Consider the following 18813-nt stretch of genomic DNA (forward strand, 5'->3'; position numbering starts at 1 on the left):
AGGACAGTCGCCCCCTCCAGGACAGTCACCCCTCCAGGACAGTCGCCCCCTCCAGGACAGTCACCCCTCCAGGACAGTCGCCCCCTCCAGGACAGTCACCCCTCCAGAACAGTCGCCCCTCCATCTGCTGTAAGTATTTATTTCATGTGCTTTATCTTTTTGTTTTGTCTTCGTGAATTATATATATATTTTTTACTATATTGGACCTTCTACAGTCATTTTATTACAGTCGATTTCCACAAACTCCACAAAAATGGACAGCACTTGTGACAATAATGTAAACACAATCATTAACATTAAGGCCGAGATCCGATCTGATCATGCCTTGCACCTTTTAAAGGCAATGTTTCCACACTCGCGGAGACTGCATTCACGGTAAACTCTGCATACGTCGCCTCGGAAGTTACCTTTAAATGTCAAGCGCGCTACAACGCTGATCTACAGCTGATCGGATTGAATCCCGGTCTCTGTTTCTCAAACAAAATGACACAAAACAGAATACTTATTATGATACTTATCTAATGATTTTCATGATCTGCACGATTTTTTTGACCGACTAAAATATGAGGTGCATTAGTCCAATATAATCCTTTCAAACACAGATATTTAACAATTATTACATAATGATGCATATGCAGCAGTGGAGGCTGCTGAGAGGAGGACGGTTCATAGTAATGGCTGGAATGGAGTCAATGGAATGGCATCAAACACCTGGACACCATGTGGTTTCCATGTGGTTTCCACGTGGTTTCCATGTGGTTGATACCATTCCACTGACTCCATTCCAGCCATTACTATGAACCGTCCTCCTCTCAACAGCCTCCACTGATAGGCAGTAAATTGTTATTTTTATCCCAAAGTTCGTGTAATGTGTAACATTGTAAACATTCATGTTTAAGTCAATGAAACTATATCTGCAGACACTACTTAAAAGTTGAAATCGAAAGCAACTAAGTCTTAGTTGTCATTCTCAATTCATCTATAAAGGCACACAAAGGTTCTGAGTTATAAATATAAATTAAATGAATAGATTGTTTTGTCTTTTATCATTTGGATTGTTTTTGCTAGATTTTTTTTGTTAAAAAATAAATTAATAATACCTTAACAAAAATTCCTAATATACACAAAACAAACTCAATCAAACAATGAATCCTAAACCTGAGCTGTGCTGTGGTAGCCTGAGTCCTAGATCTCTTTGTACTGTCTTGTCAAGTCCAATGTCTTAGAGTTGGCAAGAGAGCCCAAACCAATGTGGGACTCAGGCTAGTGCTGTGGTCAGACAGGCCTGAAGCAGCCAACGTGTTGTGGAGAGACGGCCTGCTGTAGATAGTCCTCTATGTGTTCCTCTACAGCTGAGTACAGGTCCTGGACTTGGTCCTTGAAGGGAGGATGCCACGCCCACAAGATGGCCGCCGCCACCATGGACAGGAGCAGTAGTAGTAGAACACAGAGCCATATCCACGAGATACAGGGCTTCTACAAACAGAAGGAAAAGTACATACAATTCTGGTCTTTAAAAAGTTAACCTGTACTGAAGCGCAGTAAAAAACAACAACATTTACTTCAAAGTGGATGTAACTGCACCGCCAGGGGCATATTGCCAAAGGACGACAAAGGGAGGGAGCTGCACACACACACACACTCACCCTGCACACCCTGCTGCTGCGTCGGTGGCTGAGCTGTCGGAGTTCGTCCCTGCACTGCGTCAGACGGACCTGGCACGACTGGCACTCTGCCTCCACGGCCTCCAGATCGTTCTGCAGCTCCTCACACTGCGCACAAACATATATACAGACACTATGAAATACCATTTTTTTCACCATTGTGTATGAAATAGAATTTGGGAACTGAATTGAAACATCTTTACATTTAGCTGAGAATGAAATATCCCTGTTCCACTTATTGGTCCAATTCAGGAGGGCGGAGCTCCTTTCATTCCATTCCTACTTATTGGCAACGTTTCAATAAACATGTCATAACGGTCATTATTCTCCTGTAATCACTACGAGGCCTGGGTTTATGAACCCCTCCTCCCTCACCTCCCTCTCCTTCAGCTGTAGTCGGTCCAGAGCGTGACGGAGCTGCTCCAGAACCTGATCTCCATCTCCCCATGATAACTGCTTCTGCTGTGACGATATAATCAGCTGCTCCTCCTCCTCCTCCTCCAGAGACACATCTAACTGGGCCAGGGTCCGCTCCAACTCTTCCGACTGCTCCAGAGACACATCTAACTGGGCCAGGTTCTCCTCCTCCTCCAGAGACACATCTAACTGGGCCAGGTTCTCCTCCTCCTCCAGAGACACATCTAACTGGGCCAGGTTCTCCTCCTCCTCCAGAGACACATCCAACTGGGCCAGGGTCCGCTCCAACTCTTCTGACTGCTCCAGAGACACGTCCAACTGGGCCAGGGTCCGCTCCAACTCTTCTGACTGCTCCAGAGACACGTCCAACTGGGCCAGGGTCCGCTCCAACTCTTCTGACTGCTCCAGAGACACATCCAACTGGGCCAGGGTCCGCTCCAACTCTTCTGACTGCTCCAGAGACACGTCCAACTGGGCCAAGGATTCATCCACGCACACCTCCTGAGTCTCAGCTCTGGCATCTAGGAGTCAGGCAAGGCAAGATGAGAAAGCCATTCATTCATTAATTCCTTTAGTTTCTACTTCACTACTAAAATATATTCAGATGCAGAACCCCATAAAAATTGGTGTGTGTGTGTGTGTGTATCAAACTACATGTGTTATTTGTATGACCTCTGACCTCTCAACTCCTGGATTTGTTCCCTCAGGTTCTGGTTCTGTTCTTCCAGTAGAACAATGTTGGACTGTAACTCCTCCTCCACTCGCTGTACTGCCCCCAGCTCCTCCCTAAGCACCGCCTCCTGACCCCTGGCAAGCTGCACACAACAGACACCAACCAGCCTCTTACTTGAGCATTAATATACACATCACACAGCTATGTCTATTGTGGCGGATGAATCAGAATTAGTTGGGTAACATAGATAATTAAGATGTTTTATTTGCATAAAATGCTTATGTGAGATACTTGTCATATGTGAATGTATCTGTTAAACCATGTGAAGGGATGGCGTGATTAATGGGGAACCAATTACTTGTCTCCACAATGTCTGTGCGCAAGTCACTCCCTCCTTTGGCATTGGGGGAAGGTGTATGGCCGTGTCTGGACCATTGTATGTCCTCTTTGATGTTGCACTTATCTTGGGATAGTGTATGACATAGAGGCTCACTCCCCTCAGTGAGCTTGTCCAGGAGTGGAGTCAAGAGGGGGTTTACTTGAGAGGGGGTTTATCTAGAGTTGTCAATTGATTTATGGCATTGGATGAGCTAATGGTTCTGTTCTATACCGTACCAGGGAGAGACGGTTCCAGTTTGGGGTAGGAGGACCAGACACTGGTCTATACAATGAAAACTGTTGATACAGCAGTTGTTGCTGTCTGCTATGTTTTATAGATATCTTTCATACAAAACTTAACCTTGTGACCCATTCTATGTATCTGTGGTTCGTCAGGTACTTTGAAAGGGTGTATCTTGGCTATAAAAGATCTTTGTACTTTTGTGTAGTCACTTTTCAATGGCTCATTAGAGATAGCGCATCATTGAAAGTCAAAGTGCATTTGCAAAAGCATCTTAATTATTAAAGATGTAGTTTTAAGTATAACTCTGACTGGTGTGTGAAGTTTGTAACTCTCCTCATTTGGTAATGCAGAAATTAGCCACCACACTATACAAACAACAACAAAAAATCCTCCAGAATTTAAATCTATTTTAGATCCACATTTTATCCAACTCCAGTGAGTTAAATGACAGTAACCCAATGGATCATACGTATGTATGTAGCGGTCTCTCCGATCATGATGTAGTCTCACTTCGCCAGAGGCTAACTGATTATGATGGCATCCGTCAGTGCCTCACAGAACACTCCACTCTGCGATAGCTGCAGTCTCTTACAGCAGTGACTACCGTACCTCCAGTTGGTTCTGCAGTTGTAGAACGTGTTCAGAGCTGAGCTCCTGTTTCTTCTTCAGCTGTTCTGAGCTCTCCTTCATTTCCTCACACAGACCCTGCCACTGTGCCGCTTCCACCCTGGCTGCCTGCAGCAGCACCTAGTGGACAGGAGGAAGAAGGACACCTACATTATACAGAGAGACAGCACCTAGTGGACAGGAGGAAGAAGGACACCTACATTATACAGAGAGACAGCACCTAGTGGACAGGAGGAAGAAGGACACCTACATTATACAGAGAGGCAGCACCTAGTGGACAGGAGGAAGAAGGACACCTACATTATACAGAGAGACAGCACCTAGTGGACAGGAGGAAGAAGGACACCTACATTATACAGAGAGGCAGCACCTAGTGGACAGGAGGAAGAAGGACACCTGCATTATACAGAGAGACAGCACCTAGTGGACAGGAGGAAGAAGTACACCTGCATTATACAGAGAGACAGCACCTAGTGGACAGAGAAGTACACCTACATTATACAGAGAGACAGCACCTAGTGGACAGGAGGAAGAAGGACACCTACATTATACAGAGAGACAGCACCTAGTGGACAGAGAAGTACACCTACATTATACAGAGAGTCAGCACCTAGTGGACAGAGAAGTACACCTACATTATACAGAGAGTCAGAATCTAGTGGACAGAGAAGTACACCTACATTATACAGAGAGACAGCACCTAGTGGACAGAGAAGTACACCTACATTATACAGAGAGACAGCACCTAGTGGACAGAGAAGTACACCTACATTATACAGAGAGACAGCACCTAGTGGACAGAGAAGTACACCTACATTATACAGAGAGACAGCACCTAGTGGACAGAGAAGTACACCTACATTATACAGAGAGACAGCACCTAGTGGACAGAGAAGTACACCTACATTATACAGAGAGACAGCACCTAGTGGACAGGAGGATGAAGTACACCTACATTATACAGAGAGTCAGCACCTAGTGGACAGAGAAGTACACCTACATTATACAGAGAGACAGCACCTAGTGGACAGAGAAGTACACCTACATTATACAGAGAGACAGCACCTAGTGGACAGAGAAGTACACCTACATTATACAGAGAGACAGCACCTAGTGGACAGAGAAGTACACCTACATTATACAGAGAGACAGCACCTAGTGGACAGAGAAGTACAACTACATTATACAGAGAGACAGCACCTAGTGGACAGAGAAGTACACCTACATTATACAGAGAGACAGCACCTAGTGGACAGGAGGATGAAGTACACCTACATTATACAGAGAGACAGCACCTAGTGGACAGAGAAGTACACCTACATTATACAGAGAGACAGCACCTAGTGGACAGGAGGAAGAAGGACACCTACATTATACAGAGAGACAGCACCTAGTGGACAGGAGGAAGAAGGACACCTACATTATACAGAGAGACAGCACCTAGTGGACAGAGAAGTACAACTACATTATACAGAGAGACAGCACCTAGTGGACAGAGAAGTACAACTACATTATACAAGACAAGCCACTACAAGTGTGTTTGTGTGTGCCAGATAGAGAGAGAGAGAGAGAGAGACAGAGACAAAGAAAGATCCCAACCTCGAGTGTCTCAGCCTGACTGAGAGTGTGTTATATGAGGCAGGTATGAACAAGGTGTCTGTGTGTGCCAGATAGAGAGAGAGAGACAGAGACAAAGAAAGACCCCAACCTCGAGTGTCTCGGCCTGACTGAGAGCTTCCTTTTTCTCCTCTGTAGCCCTCTGGATGACCTCCAAGGCTTTCTCCTCATACGCTCCCTTCTGTTTCTCCATCTGTAGCACGAGCTTCTTCACTCCATCCAAGGGGAGCTTCTGTTTCTGTGAGAACAGCAAGTTATAAACTGGTCATACATAGACATACATTTGTTAGTTGCGCTACGCTGTAGTTGTGAGAAGTACTGACATGTTGAATGCACCGAGCTGTCTGTTAAAACTACTAGCACACAGCTCAGACACCCATGCATACCCCACAAGACATGCCACCAGAGGTCTCTTCACAATCCCCAAGTCCAGAACAGACTATGGGAGGCGCACAGTACTTGTAATGGGTGCGTGTCGGTGGCAGGGAAGTCAGGCGCAGGAAAACGAACTTGGTATAAACGGAGTCGTTTAATAAGTGCTCATAAAACTCCAAAAAACAAAATATACAAAAAATAATATAAATGGGTACAAAACCCGTCGCATACCGACACATGACTTGCACATAACATACAATAAAACAATCTCCGACAAGGACATGAGGGGAGACAGAGAGTTAAATACACAACATGTAATTGATGGGATTGGAACCAGGTGTGAAAGAAGACAAGACCAATGGAAAATGAAAAATGGATCAGTGATGGCTAGAAGGTCAGTGACGTCGACTGCCGAACACCGCCTGAACAAGGAGAGGGACCGACTTTGGCGGAAGTCGTGACAGTACCCCCCCCCCAAGCACCGACCTTGGGGACGACCCGGAGGGCGAGGCGCAGGGCGATCCAGATGGAGACGGTGGAAATCTCGCAGCATAGAAGGATCCAACACGTCCTCCACCGGAACCCAGCATCTCTCCTCCGGACCATAACCCTCCCAGTCCATGAGGTACTGAAGGCCCCTCGCCCGACGTCTCGAATCCAGTATGGAATGAACGGAGTACGCCGGGGACCCCTCGATGTCCAGAGGGGGCGGAGGAACCTCCCGCACCTCGGCCTCCTGGAGCGGGCCAGTCACCACCGGCCTGAGGAGAGACACATGGAACGAGGGGTTAATGCGGTTGTCGAGGGGAAGATGTAACCTGTAACATACCTCGTTCACTCTCCTCAGGACTTTAAATGGCCCTACAAACCGCGGACCCAGCTTCCGACAGGGCAGGCGGAGGGGCAGGTTTCGGGTCGAGAGCCAGACCCGGTCCCCTGGTGCGAACACCGGGGCCTCACTGCGGTGATGGTCTGCGCCAACTTTCTGGTGCAGTACGGCGCGCAGAAGATGGACATGGGCGGCGTCCCATGTCTCCTCCGCGCGCGGGAACCAGTCGTCCACCGCAGAAGCCTCGGTCTGACTCTGATGCCAAGGAGCCAGAACCGGCTGATACCCCAATACACACTGGAAGGGGGAAAGGTTAGTGGAGGAGTGGAGCGAATTCTGGGCCTGGCAATAAGACCTCAGAAACCTACCCACATCCTGGTTAACTCTCTTCACCTGCCCGTTACTCTCGGGGTAAAAACCTGAGGTAAGGCTGACCAAGACCCCCAGACGTTCCATGAACGACCTCCAGACCCTCGACGTGAACTGGGGACCCCGATCAGACACTACATCTTCAGGCACCCCATAGTGCCAGAAGACGTGTGTAAATAGAGCCTCCGCAGTCTGTAGGGCTGTAGGGAGACCGGGCAAAGGGAGGAGACGACAGGACTTAGAAAAATGATCCACAACGACCAGGATCGTGGTGTTACCCTGTGAAGGAGGAAGATCAGTCAGGTAATCCACCGACTGGTGCGACCATGGCCGTTGTGGAATGGGTAAGGGTTGTAACTTACCTCTGGGTAGGTGTCTAGGAGCCTTACACTGGGCGCACACCGAGCAGGAGGAAACATAAACCCTCACGTCCTCAGCTAAAGTGGGCCACCAGTACTACCCACTAAGACAGCGCACCGTCCGACCGATACCAGGATGACCAGAGGAGGGTGACGTATGGGATGGGGAGACGGAACGTACAGATGCCCAGCTGAACACTGAAGGGGAGCGGGCTCTGTACGCAATGCCTGCGTTCAGCTCCCACACTACCGGTGCCACCAGGCAAGAGGCCGGGACTATGGGAGTGGGCCGCTCCTCTGTGTCATACAGCCGGGACAATGCGTCTGCCTTAACGTTCTGAGAGCCTAGTCTGTAGGAAAGGGTAAATACAAAACGGGTGAAAAACATGGTCCACCTTGCCTGGCGAGGGTTCAGTCTCCTCGCCGCCCGGATGTACTCCAGATTGCGGTGGTCAGTCCAGATGAGAAAAGGGTGGTTAGCCCCCTCAAGCCAATGTCTCCACGCCTTCAAGGCCTTGACGATAGCCAACAGCTCCCGGTCCCCCACATCATAGTTTCGCTCCGCCGGATTGAGCTTCTTCGAGAAAAAGGCACAGGGGCGGAGCTTCGGTGGCATACCCGAGCGCTAAGAGAGCACCGCTCCTATCCCAGCCTCGGACACGTCCACCTCCACTATGAACGCCAAAGAGGGTTCCGGATGGGCCAACACGGGAGCCGAGGTAAACAGAGCCCTCAGGTGACTAAAAGCCCTGTCCGCCTCAGCTGACCACTGCAAGCGCACTGGGCCCCCCTTCAGCAGTGAGGTAATGGAAGCCGCCACCTGACCAAAACCCCGGATAAACCTCCGGTAGTAGTTGGAAAACCCTAAGAACCGCTGCACCTCCTTTACCGTGGTGGGAGTCGGCCAATTTGGCACGGCTGCAATGCGGTCTCTCTCCATCAACACCCCTGAGGTGGAAATGTGATATCCTAGGAAGGAGACGAACTGTTGGAAGAACAGGCATTTCTCAGCCTTGACGTACAGGTCATGCTCCAACAGGCGACCAAGCACTCTGCGCACCAGGGATACATGCTCAGCTCGTGTAGCGGAGTATATCAAAATATCATCAACATACACCACTACACCCTGCCCGTGCAGGTCCCTGAAAATCTCGTCTACAAAGGCTTGGAAGACTGATGGCGCTTTCATCAACCTGTACAGCATGACGAGGTACTCATAGTGCCCAGAGGTGGTACTGAAAGCCATCTTCCACTCGTCTCCCTCTCGGATACGCACCAGGTTGTAAGCGCTCCTGAGATCTAGTTTGGTGAAGAAGCGCACCCCGTGCATTGACTCTATCGCTGTGGCTATGAGAGGTAGCGGGTAAATATACCTCGCAGTGATCTGATTCAGACCCCGATAGTCAATACACGGGCGCAAGTCCCCCTCCTTCTTCTTCACAAAAAATAAACTTGAGAAGGCGGGTGAAGTGGAGGACCGAATGTACCCCTGAAGCAGGGATTCGGAGACATATGTTTCCATAGCCTCCATCTCCGCCTGTGAGAGGGGATACACGTGAATCCTGGGAAGTGCAGCGTCTACCAGGAAGTCTATTGCACAATCGCACCGTCGATGAGGTGGTAATTGAGTCGCCTTCTTTTTGGTGAAGGCGAGAGCCAAATCGGCATATTCAGGGGGAATGCGCACGGTGAAGACCTGGTCTGGACTCTCCATCATTGTAGGACCAACGGAAACCCCTAAACACCTACCTGAGCACTCTCGTGACCACCCCGTGAGAGCCCTCTGTGGCCAAGAAACAGTGGGGTTAAGACAAGCTACCCAGGGTAGGCCCAGCACCACAGGAAACGCAGGAGAGTCAATGAGGAAGAGACTGATTCTCTCCGTATGACCCCCCTGCGTCACCATGCCCAAAGGCGCGGTGAACTCCCTAATCAACTCTGACCCTAATGGTCGACTATTTAAGGTGTGAACGGGGAAGGGAACATCCACGGGAACGATGGGGATCCCTAAACTTAATTGCTAAAGCTCTATCAGTAAAATTCCCAGCTGCGCCTGAATCGACGAGCGCCTTATGCTGGGAATGCGGGGAAAACTCAGGGAACATGACAGACACAAACATATGAACAACAGAGGGTGAGAGTGGTGCCGGCTCACCTGGGGTGACGCCAGAGCGCCCTGCCTGCTGCCTCGCTTCCCAGAGGAACCAACCCGGCACCGACCAGCAGCGTGACCTCTGCGGCCACAGATGGTACACGAGCGTGAACCCCTGTCTCCCTGCTCACCGCCCCTCCCAGCTCCATGGGTATCAGAGAGGGAGTGCGGGAGGATGGAACCACCAGACCCCGATCTGAACGTCCGCGAGTAGCCAGCAGGTTGTCCAGCCGGATGGACAGGTCCACCAGCTGGTCAAACATGAGGGTGGTGTCTCTGCAGGCCAGCTCCCGATGGACGTCCTCGCGCAGACTGTAGCGGTAATGGTCGATCAGGGCCCTGTTGTTCCATCCCGCACCGGCAGCCAGGGTCATAAACTCCAGAGCGAACTCCTGGGCGCTCCTCGTCTCCTGCCTCAGATGGTAGAGGCGCTCACCCGCCGTTCTACCCTCAGGAAACGGTGGGTGAACTCCTCAAACTGGTCCAACGCCGCATCTCCCTCTCTCCACACGGCGTTGGCCCACTCCAGGGCTTTCCTGGTGAGGCACGAGACGAGTGCGGACACCCTCTCATGGTCCGATGGAGCCAGGTGTACAGTGGCCAGATAGAGGTCTAACTGCAACAAGGACCCCTGGCAGTTCACAGCCCTCCCGTCGTATTCCTGGGGCAAGGAGAGACGGATCCCACTGGGTTCAGGTGGGAAAGGGGCGCTCACGGGAGACCCCGGTTGTGCTGGTGGAGGCGCTGGAAGAACTCCCTGTCTCTCCCAGTGGTCCATTTTCTGGACAATGCGGTCCATGGCGGCGCCAAGATGGTAGAACATAACTGCATGCTCCTGGACGCGCTCCTCCACCTCAATGGCCGGGGTCCCTCTCCTGCTGACTCCATAGATATGGTCGGAGATTCTGTAATGGGTGCGTGTCGGTGGCAGGGAAGTCAGGCGCAGGAAAACGAACTTGGTATAAACGGAGTCGTTTAATAAGTCGGCGGAAGTCGTGACCGTACGACATAGAGCCATGACTACATGGAACTCTATTCCACATCAGGTAACTGATGCAAACAGTAGAATCAGATTTAAAAAACAGACAAAAATACACCTTATGGAACAGCGGAGACTGTGAAGAGACACACACACACAGGCACAGACACATGCATACACACACATGATAACATACGCTTTATACACACACATACACATGGATTTTGTGTTGTAGATATGTGGTAGTAGAGTAGGGGTCTGTTGTGAAATCTGTTGTGAAATGTATTGTAATGCCTTAATTTTGCTGGACCCCAGGAAGAGTAGCTGCTGCCTTGGTAGGAACTAATGGGGATCCATAATAAACCCCAGGAAAAGTAGCTGCTGCCTTGGCAGGAACTAATGGGGATCTAAACCCCAGGAAAAGTAGCTGCTGCCTTGGCAGGAACTAATGGCGATCCATAATAAACCCCAGGAAGAGTAGCTGCTGCCTTGGCAGGAACTAGTGGGGATCCATAATAAACCCCAGGAAGAGTAGCTGCTGCCTTGGCAGGAACTAATAGGGATCCATAATAAACCCCAGGAATAGTAGCTTCTGCCTTGGCAGGAACTAATGGGGATCCATAATAAACCCCAGGAAGAGTAGCTGCTGCCTTGGCAGGAACTAGTGGGGATCCATAATAAACCCCAGGAAGAGTAGCTGCTGCCTTGGCAGGAACTAATGGGGATCCATAATAAACCCCAGGAAGAGTAGCTGCTGCCTTGGCAGGAACTAGTGGGGATCCATAATAAACCCCAGGAAGAGTAGCTGCTGCCTTGGCAGGAACTAATGGGGATCCATAATAAATCCCAGGAAGAGTAGCTGCTGCCTTGGCAGGAACTAATGGGGATCCATAATAAACCCCAGGAAGAATAGCTGCTGCCTTGGCAGGAACTAATGGGGATCCATAATAAACCCCAGGAAGAATAGCTGCTGCCTTGGCAGGAACTAATGGGGATCCATAATAAACCCCAGGAAGAGTAGCTGCTGCCTTGGCAGGAACTAATGGGGATCCATAATAAACACAAATACATACCAGTACGGAGAAAAAAAATGTATGAAATGTATGCTCTGGATAAGAGCGTCTGCTAAATGACTAAAATGTAAATGTAAATGTACATGAGCTTAAGGAGGTATAACCCACAAACCACATGGCAACATCACTCTCTATGGACAGTATCATCGGATCAGTATGAGAGGTTTGCTGGTTCTGAACCGAGATATTGCCTGAAAGGTTGTTTTGACCAAAGGGCAGCATACAACTGTTATAAAGCCTACTAATGAGATTTAACGGGATGCCAAACACATACTTTTCAAACTCATGTGCAAAACATTACAAGCATCTGACAACAAAATAGGACAAACTAGAAATAACAAGAGGGATATTTTATCTTTGCTGAGAAGGAGCACATCCTCAGTCAACAGCTGCAGATGCAGCAGGGTGCTATTCTTACCTGCAGACAGACTTGCAGCTGTGTTTCTAACGCTCTGATCTTGTTCTTTAGTAGGTCTTCATTGCAGCTTGTCTGTGGGAGTGGAGAGGAAACGTCTGTAGCCTGAAATGTTACACTACTGAAATCTGCTGAGAAAAGACAAACGGCTGGTTGACACCACAACGAGTCTCCTTGCTTGTCACCACGGTCTGTCCGTATGCACCAATTAAAGGCAGATACAGTCTGTTGTGAACAGAACCAATAAGAACACACCCTTCCTGTATGAGAGCTACAGCAATCTCTCTTCCTAGATACTGATGTTCTCTGATGTTACTCTGTGAGCAAGATACAGACGAGAGCAGAAGGAAGCTAGCCCTTAACCACAGACTCATCCTGCCTGCTGTACCATAGTCACAAACAGAGAACACTACAGACTCATCCTGTCTGCTGTACCGTAGTCACAAACAGAGAACACTACAGACTCATCCTGTCTGCTGTACCGTAGTCACAAACAGAGAACACTACAGACTCATCCTGCCTGCTGTACCATAGTCACAAACAGAGAACACTACAGACTCATCCTGCCTGCTGTACCATAGTCACAAACAGAGAACACTACAGACTCATCCTGCCTGCTGTACCATAGTCACAAACAGAGAACACTACAGACTCATCCTGTCTGCTGTACCGTAGTCACAAACAGAGAACACTACAGACTCATCCTGTCTGCTGTACCGTAGTCACAAACAGAGAACACTACAGACTCATCCTGTCTGCTGTACAGTAGTCACAAACAGAGAACACTACAGATACTGTACATGATCATGGCAATGAGTTTTGTTTGTATGAGGAAGACAGGTATGAGACGAGAGAGTGTGGTATGTGAGGCAGGTATGAGGAAAGTGGGTGTGGTATGTCAGGCAGGTATGAGGAAAGTGGGTGAGGTATGTGAGGCATGTATGAAGAAAGTGGGTGAGGTATGTGAGGCAGGTATGAGGAAAGTGGGTGAGGTATGTGAGGCAGGTATGAGGAAAGTGGGTGTGGTATGTGAGTCAGGTATGAGGAAAGTGGGTGAGGTATGTGAGGCAGGTAAGTTTCTTACAGTCCATAGGGTGTCAGAGTGATGCAGCAGGGTGGAGCCACGCTTCTGGAGAACAGCCAACTTCTTCTTCAGGCCTTCCTCTCTCCATAGAGCCTCCTGCCACGAGGAGGAACAGAACAGTTGTCATATGAAGGCCAAGATGCACACTTCTATGAAGGACAAATAGCCTTACACATGTTAAACTGGGCACATTACAGGTTTGGGTAAAAAAAAAAAAGAAGATAAGTTTTACCTGCAAGTAAACATCCAGCTGAATAACTTCCTGTCAAGGAGGAACAGGGGAAAGAACATGTTGTTACTGTAGTGACTGATCTGTATGGGGGGGGGGTCTTTAACCTAAGGCTGTACTGACTGATCTGTACGGGGGGGGGTCTTTAACCTAAGGCTGTAGTGACTGATCTGTATGGGGGCGTGTCTTTAACCTAAGGCTGTAGTGACTGATCTGTATGGGGGGGTGGGTCTTTAACCTAAGACTGTAGTGACTGATCTGTATGGGGGCGTGTCTTTAACCTAAGACTGTAGTGACTGATCTGTATGGGGGGGGGGGGGGGGTCTTTAACCCAAGACTGTAGTGACTGATCTGTATGGAGGGGGGGGTCTTTAACCTAAGACTGTAGTGACTGATCTGTATGGGGGGCGTGTCTTTAACCTAAGGCTGTAGTGACTGATCTGTATGGGGGCGTGTCTTTAACCTAAGACTGTAGTGACTGATCTGTATGGGGGGGGTCTTTAACCTAAGGCTGTAGTGACTGATCTGTATGGGGGGGGGGTCTTTAACCTAAGACTGTAGTGACTGATCTGTATGGGGGGGGGGGTCTTTAACCTAAGACTGTAGTGACTGATCTGTATGGGGGGGGGGGTCTTTAACCTAAGGCTGTAGTGACTGATTTGTATGGAGGGGGGGGAGTCTTTAACCTAAGGCTGTAGTGACTGATCTGTATGGGGGGCGTGTCTTTAACCTAAGGCTGTAGTGACTGATCTGTATGGGGGGGTGTCTTTAACCTAAGGCTGTAGTGACTGATCTGTATGGGGGCGTGTCTTTAACCTAAGGCTGTAGTGACTGATCTGTATGGGGGGGTCTTTAACCTAAGGCTGTAGTGACTGATCTGTATGGGGGGGGTCTTTAACCTAAGACTGTAGTGACTGATCTGTATGGGGGGTGTCTTTAACCTAAGACTGTAGTGACTGATCTGTATGGGGGGGGGTCTTTAACCTAAGACTGTAGTGACTGATCTGTATGGGGGGGGGTCTTTAACCTAAGGCTGTAGTGACTGATTTGTATGGAGGGGGGGGAGTCTTTAACCTAAGGCTGTAGTGACTGATCTGTATGGGGGGCGTGTCTTTAACCTAAGGCTGTAGTGACTGATCTGTATGGGGGCGTGTCTTTAACCTAAGGCTGTAGTGACTGATCTGTATGGGGGCGTGTCTTTAACCTAAGACTGTAGTGACTGATCTGTATGGGGGGGGGGGTCTTTAACCTAAGGCTGTAGTGACTGATCTGTATGGGGGGGGTCTTTAACCTAAGACTGTAGTGACTGATCTGTATGGGGGGTGTCTTTAACCTAAGACTGTAGTGACTGATCTGTATGGGGGGGGGTCTTGAACCTACGGCTGTAGTGACTGATCTGTATGGGGGGGAGGTGTCTTTAACCTAAGACTGTAGTGACTGATCTGTATGGGGGCGTGTCTTTAACCTACGGCTGTAGTGACTGATCTGTATGGGGGGGGGGGGGTGTATTTAACCTAAGACTGTAGTGACTGGTCTATATGGCACTCCACACAATTGTGAGCAAGGTGTATTGTGGAAACTCACAGATTCCTTGACGGTAACATAGCCAGGCCTGCATATAGAGCCTGATGTGTATATAGAGCCAGGCCTGTATATAGAAAAAAAAAATTGTTACAGAGACTGACATCAAGAAAACAAACAGAATCAGAGATTTTACGTGTTTTCTATTACTACAGTTTGTGGGTTTTATACACCATCATTTCAAGACAAATACACGATTGAGACTCACTCTGTCTGTGCGCTGGCTTCTTGCTGTGTCTTCTTACCTCCTGTACCCTTCAGGATGCCTGCTAGAGTGAAATGGCAATGTTTTCATTAAATATGACTTGGTCATCATTTTATTGTATGGAAGTGTTATAAAGAAATAGAAGTACCCTTTTCTTTCTTTGTGGAGGCTTTTAACCTGGGCTGGACTAGATCTCTGCTCGGGGTGGAGGTAGGGGTGGAGGTAGGGGTGGAGGTAGGGTTGGACGTAGGGGTGGACGTAGGGGTGGACGTATGGGTGGAGGTAGGGGTGGAGGTAGGGGTGGACGTAGGGGTGGAGGTGGGTGGTTGTTTTCTCAAGGCTTTTAACCTGGGCTGGACTAGTTCTCTGCTTGGGGTGGACGTCTTCAGGGTGGAGGTTGGGGTGGAGGTGAGTAGTTCTCTGGTCGAGGTGCAGATGGTTGGGGTGGAGGTGGGTGGTTCTCTGGTCGAGGTGCAGAGGGTTGGGGTGGAGGAGGGTAGTTCTCTGGTCGAGGTGGTGAAGGTGGAGGAAACTGCCTCTAGTGTTCTAGTACTGCTCTTCTCATTTCTCCATATTGAGGCCTGGTAAATACAACAGTGATAATGAAGGACCTCAATAATTATGCTGTAACGTTACCTTAATAAATAAATGAGCCCTGGAGAGTCAGAATCAGACTATAGACTGTAGCCCTATTAACAAGATACACTTCAAATATATTGTTAATACCAATAGGCATGTAGTAAAGTAGATGGTAAACCAATAGGCATGCAGTAAAGTAGATGGTAAACCAATAGACATGCAGTAAAGTAGATGGTAAACCAATAGACATGGAGTAAAGTAGATGGTAAACCAATAGACATGCAGTAAAGTAGATTGTAAACCAATAGACATGCAGTAAAGTAGATGGTAAACCAATAGGCATGCAGTAAAGTAGATGGTAAACCAATAGGCATGCAGTAAAGTAGATGGTAAACCATGAATTACATGCAGTAAATTAGATGGTAAACCATGAATTACATGCGGTAAAGTAGATGGTAAACCATGAATTACGTGCAGTAAAGGAGATGGTAAGACATGAATTACATGTGTTTTCTTTTACCCATTCACTGTTGTCCAGGTCATCTTTGGATGTCTTTATTTTTCGACCCATTATCAACGGCCGTCCATTGGACGTAAGCCTAGGGGGCATAGGCCAATTGATGTTACACTGCAAAGACTCTGTCTTCGCTTCGTCACAGATGACACAACTGTCATCCTTGACCTTTCCAGAGTCTTTGGCCCTTTCTGGGCTGACTGATCGTCTTATATCGAATTCCTGCTGTCTCTTCCGCCTCAGCTCCTTCTTGATCCACCGTGTGTCCACTTCTCTGGTTGGGCTCCGACAGGAAGTGACGTTGTTGCGTCCCCGGAGTCCCTCGTGTTTCTCTGCCCGCTGCTCACTCTTCTGGTCGTATTCTCTCACCTGGCGCAACAGAGGGTTTTGTGGTCAAACATCTGGAATAGTGGTGCTACCTTAAATAAACGAACGACGCATCAGAAGTTGAAGCACGACTCTCTCTCTCTCTCTCTCTTGTAAATCCAAGGTTAAAAACATAGCGTGACCTTTCAGCCAGAGGACCTTCATCAGGCAGAGTTGTTATTCTCTCACCTTAAACCACTTGGTCAGGGTGATATCCAGGGTCTCCATGGTAGTCTGGCTGTAATGATGACGGTGTAGGCCTAGTCTTACAACTGCAAGTGAATATCTTAAAAAAATAAAGTATATTGTTATTGCAATTGATATGTAGAGACACATGACAAATATAGCAGTTAAAATGGTTGTGTCAGATTGGCTAAATGAATGCAGGAGTGGAGGTGGTGGATAACCTGGTGGATAACCTGGTGGATAACGTGGTGGATAACCTGGTGGATAACATGGTGGATAACATGGTGGATAACCTGGTGGATAACGTGGTGGATAACGTGGTGGATAACCTGGTGGATATCCTGGTGGATAACGTGGTGGATAACGTGGTGAATAACCTGGTGGATAACGTGGTGGATAACCTGGTGGATAACCTGGTGGATAACGTGGTGGATAACGTGGTGGATAACGTGGTGAATAACCTGGTGGATAACCTGGTGGATAACATGGTGGATAACCTGATGGATAACCTGGTGGATAACATGGTGGATAACCTGGTGGATAACGTGGTGAATAACCTGGTGGATAACGTGGTGAATAACCTGGTGGATAACGTGGTGGATAATGTGGTGGATAACCTGGTGGATAACCTGGTGGATAACCTGGTGGATAACGTGGTGAATAACGTGGTGGATAACGTGGTGAATAACCTGGTGGATAACCTGGTGGATAACCTGGTGGATAACATGGTGGATAACCTGGTGGATAACGTGGTGGATAACGTGGTGGATAACGTGGTGGATAACCTGGTGGATAACCTGGTGGATAACCTGGTGGATAACCTGGTGGATAACATGGTGGATAACCTGGTGGATAACATGGTGGATAACCTGGTGGATAACGTGGTGGATAACCTGGTGGATAATGTGGTGAATAACCTGGTGGATAACGTGGTGGATAACGTGGTGGATAACCTGGTGGATAACCTGGTGGATAACGTGGTGGATAACCTGGTGGATAACGTGGTGGATAACATGGTGGATAACCTGGTGCATAACGTGGTGGATAACATGGTGAATAACGTGGTGGATACTCAATCAGTAAATGACACACACCCCGAGAAGCAGATGAGGTGAATGTATAATTAGCCAACAACTGGTTGTTATTTCTTTGCCCACAGGTCTCAAACCACTCACAGTTCAACTTCTATCATAGCATTTTACAGTTGACAGGGAGCTCTTCATTGCTCCTCAAACTTGACAAATATTGTACATATAACACAGAAAGTTTGTAAAACTAAAGCACAATAAACATCTGTCAGTTGCTAAAGGCTTTATGTATCAAAAGCAAGTTGAAGAAGATAGTTAAACACAAATAAGACATTTCTCTGGCAGCTGTGACAACAGAGTTTCAGTAGGGAAGGGAAGCATGACTACAGGGAGGTTTAAGATAACTACATAGAGTTATTGCAATAGGTACATGTTACCTGCTCAGTCATCAATATTGTTTGAAGTAATGGATCCTGAAGAGGTGGTGTGAAGTAAACAAAAACAAACAGCCAAGCTTTCTCTGTCTTCTAATCCATGTCCACCTTGTAGATTCTCTGTCTTTCTCAAGTCGCTCTTTCTGTCTTGCATGTTTTTTTTTCAGGAAGTGAAGGGGATGGGGAACCACGTCATGCATGTTCCTCTATCTCACCAACAAGCTGTAGCACCAATGATGCCACACACTGGTGGGACCCATTGATTAGAGACTGCCATGCCCAGTTGACACTGTAGTTGGGTGTAGAATGTGGCTATTTTGTAGAGTTTTCTCTCTCCCATCTCAGCGAGACTGGTCAGCTAGGTGTTATGTACTAGGTATGTTCTTCTGTACATACTGTAAGTTGGTATAATATGTAACTACTGGACATGATGCAT

General features: G+C 48.2%; 1 protein-coding gene across 2 annotated transcripts; it reads right to left on the minus strand.

Annotated features, from left to right (window-relative positions):
- Nucleotides 1–82: 82 nt before the first annotated feature.
- traf3ip3 (TRAF3 interacting protein 3) lies at nt 83–18560 on the minus strand. 2 transcript variants are annotated; one of them, XM_014134333.2, is made up of 15 exons: nt 18381–18560; nt 16919–17015; nt 16370–16732; nt 15419–15851; nt 15274–15331; nt 15069–15132; nt 13488–13517; nt 13256–13351; nt 12175–12246; nt 5712–5858; nt 3986–4123; nt 2761–2896; nt 2040–2602; nt 1647–1772; nt 83–1476 (listed from the first exon to the last, which is right to left on the minus strand). In XM_014134333.2, exons 2-15 carry the CDS (start codon nt 16955–16957, stop codon nt 1276–1278), a joined length of 2466 nt encoding a protein of 821 aa, XP_013989808.2. In that variant the 5' UTR covers nt 16958–17015; nt 18381–18560; the 3' UTR covers nt 83–1275. The 2 variants fall into 2 exon arrangements, with proteins under 2 accessions (XP_013989808.2, XP_013989806.2); XM_014134331.2 differs by having other exon boundaries at nt 15274–15334; nt 18381–18559.
- Nucleotides 18561–18813: the final 253 nt, after the last annotated feature.

The sequence above is a fragment of the Salmo salar genome, chromosome ssa13, assembly GCF_905237065.1.
Source record: "Salmo salar chromosome ssa13, Ssal_v3.1, whole genome shotgun sequence".
In the NCBI taxonomy this organism is placed as follows: Eukaryota; Metazoa; Chordata; class Actinopteri; order Salmoniformes; family Salmonidae; genus Salmo; species Salmo salar.